The following is a 6,539-nucleotide window of genomic DNA, read 5'->3' on the forward strand; positions in this document are numbered from 1 at the left end:
GAAATTGATCTCAAAAGACCCATGATTGCGGGGGTTCGCACCAGGGATGCCGTTCTGCCCAACATGAAGGCTTGGTTAGACCGGAGACACGGCAGCATGGCCTTCCATATGACCCAACTATTAACGGGTCACGGATGCTTTGCCTCATACTTGCATCGAATAGGGAAAATGCGATCGTCAGTGTGTGAACACTGCGATGATAATAGGGTGGATACTGCGGAGCATACCCTACAAGAATGTAAGGAGTGGGAAGCAGACAGAGAAGCTTTGAAGGTCGCTATTGGAAACGACCTGAGCATAGAAGCAGTGGTGCGGGCTATCACTTCTGAAGAGGCAGCCTGGAAAGCTATGACTCGGTTTTCCGAATCAGTAATGCTCCGTAAGGAGAACCGGGAGAGGGAGAGACAAGCGCGCGAGGCGCTGATCCCGCCCGAACTTAGTGCAGAAGAGGAGGCAAACGCTTCTCATAGTGACTTGTCACAATGAGTCCGTGGTTGACAGGGATGAACTAGTCTAATTCAGATTAGATGTAGATAAATGAGGAGTTATGGACCCAACGACTGGTCATTACCTAGTGATAAGCATGCTGGAAGAAAGATCCATAGGGATGACTTAGTTAGTTGATTTTAATTTTAAGTTAATTTTAATTAATATTAAGTACACAGGATAGTTTTCGACCCGCGGAATGGTGCAGCTACTGCAGTACCATCGACGCGAGCGGAACTAGGGGGGTATGCGCAATACAGTCCAATCAGGATAGCAGATGTGCAGTGATAACTATTCAAGGGGGGGTTCATACTTAGCTATTAGTTAGATTTAAGTGTGTATATATATAGAGATAAGAACCATAAGTTCAATTCCAAGGGAGGGTAGCCGTGAGGGTTTCGCAGTGATGCGAAGCTGGTGTTGTAACCGTAAACACTATGACCCAACCACGACCTAAAAACCCACAAAAGAGAACGCAGAATCAGCATTTCAAAAGATATAGCGCGCGCCTCGAAATAAAAAACGCAACCGATTGCATACACGCGTTAAGACATCGCGACACATTCGAGATCGCAAAACGCAGACGATGCAAAACCGATTGCATACATGCGACACATTAACCGAAAAACAAAACCTACTTTCGGGTAATATAAGCGCGCCTGATTAACTCCTCGGGGCCGTATTCCGAACCGAGGGCGACAAGTAATTACAGCTAATCTATTGTGAGGACGCGCTGCGATTCGACATACCAAAGAATTGTACACGTGAGTTGGAATAAACTCTTCTCTTGTGACCAAAGTGTTCTTTTCACCACCCTCGACACTCGGAGTCCTAACTCCTAAGACGAATGGACCCCTCAAAGTATCCTACAAATCCCGTTGTACCCTGAGAGGCACAACAAAATGGTGGCAGCGGTGGGATTCTGATACTGAGCAATAAAGGATATCTGACAATACAAGATTCCTAACAACAAGAGAGATCTGCCAAGTAAGGATCTGCCAACATCGTCAGTGCTCGAGGACCTCAAAAAAGGAATACCGAGAGAAGCTGCAGCGGACCAGAACAGGACCACCCAACCACGAGACAGCACAAGGAACCGACCAACAGCCGACCGTGCGAAAACGACGAGCGAGCGAAAGAAAATGCGTATCATCGTTATACTGTAAGTCAGCATATTGTATAATAATATTGCCTGAATGTCGGCACCGGCAAAAAAGAAGATCACGTTTCAACGACCACGTTTTTTAAGCGCACCCGCGAAATTAGCAAATAGATTCGGCTTCGTAACGCCCGTGCAAGTGGTAGAAGAAGCGGCCCGCGATATTCGCGATAGCGTCCGAAAGAATCTCGAATCCGAATACCCAGGCGTAAATCCGCGCGAACCGGAAGCTCGCGAACCCGAAACCCAAGGCGGAACGGACAACCAGTCCTCGCCGCATAATAATAACGAAGCAGGACCGAGCAATATCGATCGAACATCGGTTGATCGCGTTTCGGTAAGACGAAACTACTCCCCCGTGTCGTACGATAGTAGTATTTTTGAGATACCTGACGGAAACACTATGACACACCCCTCGGTCCCGTCCGACGACATAGATAGAGAAATCGAGCGTATGCGAACGCAGACTAGGCATGGCGCCGCCGCCCATTACGAGGATGCGGGACGTCCTAGCGAAGATCCGAGCAACGCGGTATTAGTCGAGGTTTTGCAGAGCTTCCGAGAAATGCAAGAGGAAATGAGACACCTCCGCGACCAGATGCGGGACCTACGTACTAACCGGGAAGACTTAAATAGAACGCGAATAATACACGAAAACCCCTATGCCGACCTCTCCTATGGACGAACCGTGAGCGATGTGCGCAGGCAAACCGCACATCTGCATGGTTTCTTACGACTGAAAGAAGCGCGAGACATGATACCTGAGTTCGACGGAACCTCCCAAGCCAGACTTAAAGAATTTCTAAGCGCCAGCTCCTACGCTATAAAAAATATTAACCCAGTAGACGAAAAGACGCTACTAGAAGCGATACTCTGCACCAAGCTAAAGGGGAAGGCTATGCTCGACTTTGAAACACGCGACATAAACAACTTCGCTCAACTTAAACGGGAACTGGAAATCTGCTATCTAAGCAAGAGGAGCACTACCCATCTTCAGGTGGAATTCAACACCCTGAAGCAAAAACCCGGCGAAAGCGCCCGGGAATACGGACTACGCGTCGATAATTTAGCCATGGAACTGTACGAATCCATGATCGAAGGGCAGGCTTTCGGCAGCGAGCGCAAGCACATTATACTCGATACGCTGCAACAACAAGCCCTGCAGAACTTCCAGATAGGCCTCCAGGAAAACATCCAGCTGATGGTACGAGCACAGCATCACACGACGCTACAAGACGCCATCGCACAAGCCAGCGCGGAAGAGAAAGTGAAGGGCCCGACAGAGCAGACACTGCGACCCCGGACCGACCAGACCGCTTCACACGCAGGACACATCAATAAAACTATACAGTGTCACAAATGCGGGAAGACCGGACACCTCGGACGAGACTGCCGCACGAGCAGATACGCCAACAGATTCTCCTTGCCAAAACCACAAGGGAAAATCAACGCTGTTGAGAAACATTGCACATACTGCAAAAAATCAGGTCACGGTCGTAACGAATGTTGGAGTCTGCACGGACGCCCGGGAAATACGCAGACAAGGACAAACGGAAATAAGAGCGCCCAAGGCCATTCTAACACTAGTGGACAGCGAAAGAAACATACAACACCGGAGGATGAAGAAGACGAGGAAAACACGAAACGGCCGAGACCCGCGGCCGAGTATCAAATATCGCAAGTAACCACACAACTATCCACTACGACAGGTCTAGATCTAGTGACTCTGCCCATACAAGAGGCAAAGAAGGGAAGGTTAAATTTACTCTTCGACACCGGCGCAACAGTGACCTTAATTAAATTAAGAAATCTAAAAGGGGAAGCCATGATCTACGAAGAGAAAATGGCATTGACCGGAGTAACGGGACACCAGATCCAGACCATAGGAAAAATCAAGGCCACAATAACCTTGAAGGACCGAAAAATACGGCATCCTATCTACATCGTGAAGGACGATTTCCCTATCGACTACGAAGGAATCTTGGGAGTAGATTTCTTGCAAAAGCACAAGATAACGTGTGATTACGACAAAAAACAGCTACAACTAGCAGAGACAATATTAAAATTACGCCCGTACCGCGCGCTAATGCTGAAGCCGCGAAGCGAAACAATCATCCGAGCCACCACCGACTCGAATAAGGTAGGCGTGGTACGCGCCGAAGAAATGCTGCCCGGAGTATTTATCGGACACTGTCTCGTAGAACCAGAAGAATTTTCATGCCCGGTTAGCATTATAAATACAACCGAAAAATACATTAAAATGTCAACTCCATGGGTAAACGTCGAGGAAATTACGAACACGGTGGCTCGAAGAGAGAATGTCCCGCCTCTCCAGGAAGCGCCTACACTCTCCCGCAGAGCGCAAATAAAAAATTTACTCCGACTACAACATCTCAATCAAGAAGAAGAAAAAACATTGCTTCAAATCTGTGAGGAATTCGGTGACGTGTTTTACCTTAAAGGAGACGCGCTGACTTGCACTCCGACTACGTCACACGAAATCGCGCTCCGAGCTGACAGTGCACCTGTAAATGTACGCCCATACCGATTGCCGGAGAAACACAAAAAAGAAATAAATAAACAAATAGAGGGCATGTTGAAGGACAACCTAATCCGACCTAGTAACAGCCAATGGAATGCGCCTTTACTTGTGGTCCCCAAAAAAGCGGATGCGGAAGGAAACCGAAAATTACGCATAGTTGTAGATTTCCGGAAACTTAATAATTTAACCATAGGCGATTCTTTTCCAATACCGAACATAACGGATATACTAGACCAACTGGGAAATGCAAAGTACTTCACCACCTTGGATCTAGCGTCGGGCTACCATCAGATACCCATGGCCGATAAATGCAAGACTGCATTTTCCACACCGTATGGACATTACGAGTTCAATCGAATGCCATTCGGGTTAACGAACGCGCCAGCTACATTCCAACGGTTAATGAACTCCGTGCTGACGGGACTACAAGGGATCAAATGTCTCGTATACTTGGACGATATAGTAATATACGGTAACAGCCTAGAGGACCACCACATGCGACTCGCCGAGGTTCTCTACAGATTACGTAAACACAACTTAAAACTCCAACCAGACAAATGCGAGTTCCTTAGAAAGGAAGTAATATATTTAGGGCACATCGTTACAGAAAAAGGGATCATGCCTGATCCTTCCAAAATAAACGCCGTACAAAAATTCCCCACTCCCACCAAAGCTAAGGAAATACAAGCGTTCATAGGTTTAGCAGGTTACTATAGAAAATTTATAGAAAATTTCTCAAAAATTGCTAAACCCTTGACAAAATTAACAAAAAAGGAAGAAAAATTTGAGTGGAACAGCGAACAGCAAAACGCATTTGACACGTTAAAAAATAAATTAACTACCGCACCCATACTAAAATATCCGGAATTCGACCAGGAATTCCTCGTAACAACGGATGCCTCAGATTACGCCATCGGAGCCATACTGTCGCAAGGCCCGGTAGGACAAGACCGCCCGATTGCTTACGCAAGCAGAATTTTGTCGCGGGCGGAACATAACTATAATACTACTGAAAAGGAACTACTAGCCATAGTATGGGCAGTAAAACATTTCAGGCCTTATCTGTATGGTACGAAATTCAAAATTATCACCGATCACAAACCATTAGTATGGTTATTTAATGTAACGGATCCTGGATCGCGATTGATGCGTTGGCGATTAAAACTTGAAGAATACGATTACGAGATTGTACACAAGGCAGGCAAAGCTAATAAAAACGCCGACGCACTCAGCCGACACGTAGGTGAAATTAATAAAATCGATGAAGAAGAAATTAATAAAATCGATAAAGAAGAAATTAATGACACAAAAACAGAGCGGAAATACACGGAAGAGGAGAAACGCCGCATACTATATGAGTATCACGACGCACCCCTAGGAGGACATCAAGGGACCGAACGCACCATTAACAGAATCCGGTTACTACACAACTGGAAAGGACTGACTAAGGACGTAGAAAACTATGTAACAAAATGTGAACTCTGCCAAAAAAATAAACTTTCGCGAAAAAACAAAGCACCGCTGGTAATAACAGATACCGCAAGCAAACCATTCGAAAAATGCGCTTTAGACATCGTAGGACCCCTAACGATCTCTGGTAATGGGAATAAATATGTACTTACCTTCCAAGATAATCTAAACTAAATTTAGTAAAGCGATTCCGATAACTAATCAAGAAGCCGCAACAATTGCAAGGGAATTCGTAACAAAAATTATCTTCGAACATGGTATCCCAGAAAAGGTCTTAACCGACCAGGGTACAAACTTCCTTAGCGAAATGTTCAAGGACGTCTGTAAATTACTAAAAATTGAGAAAATTCAGACAACTGCATACCATCCAGAAAGCAACGGAGCCTTGGAACGATCACACCGTACCTTAGCAGAATACCTTCGCCACTACATTAATGCTGAACAAACAGACTGGGATGAATGGACATCATACGCAATGTTTGCATATAACACCACACCGCATACAGCCACGGGGTTCACGCCGTTCGAACTACTTTACGGGCATCAAGCAACCCTACCTACGGCATTATCGCAACCCCCGAAGCCGACATATACATACGATGACTACGCGCAAGAATTGAAAGAAAAATTACGCGCCGCCCAGCAAATCGCAAAGGAACACTTAAAAAACGAAAAGGTGAAAGCAAAGGATAACTACGACAAAAAATCGAAGAATACCACGTTCAAGGTAGGAGAAAAAGTACTATTACACAACGAAACCGTCCGCAGGGGCCGATCCAAAAAACTCGATGCATTATGGACCGGACCGTACACAATCATCGACAAAATCTCCGATGTCAATTATAATATTAAAGTAGGACGAAAGATAATAAATACACATGC

At 45.8% G+C, this 6,539-nt stretch overlaps 1 protein-coding gene across 1 annotated transcript; it reads left to right on the top strand.

The window, feature by feature from the left end:
- Window positions 1-537: 537 nt before the first annotated feature.
- Window positions 538-5,631, top strand: LOC145941460 (uncharacterized). The gene is made up of 6 exons (XM_083047573.1): window positions 538-615; window positions 1,446-1,648; window positions 1,736-3,869; window positions 4,248-4,697; window positions 4,962-5,426; window positions 5,566-5,631. Exons 1-6 carry the CDS (start codon window positions 538-540, stop codon window positions 5,629-5,631), a joined length of 3,396 nt encoding a protein of 1,131 aa, XP_082903699.1.
- The last annotated feature ends 908 nt before the right edge of the window (window positions 5,632-6,539 follow it).

The sequence above is a fragment of the Prenolepis imparis genome, unplaced genomic scaffold, assembly GCF_030444845.1.
Source record: "Prenolepis imparis isolate NDT839.2.m4 unplaced genomic scaffold, iyPreImpa1.0 SCAF_10, whole genome shotgun sequence".
Lineage (NCBI taxonomy): Eukaryota > Metazoa > Arthropoda > Insecta > Hymenoptera > Formicidae > Prenolepis > Prenolepis imparis.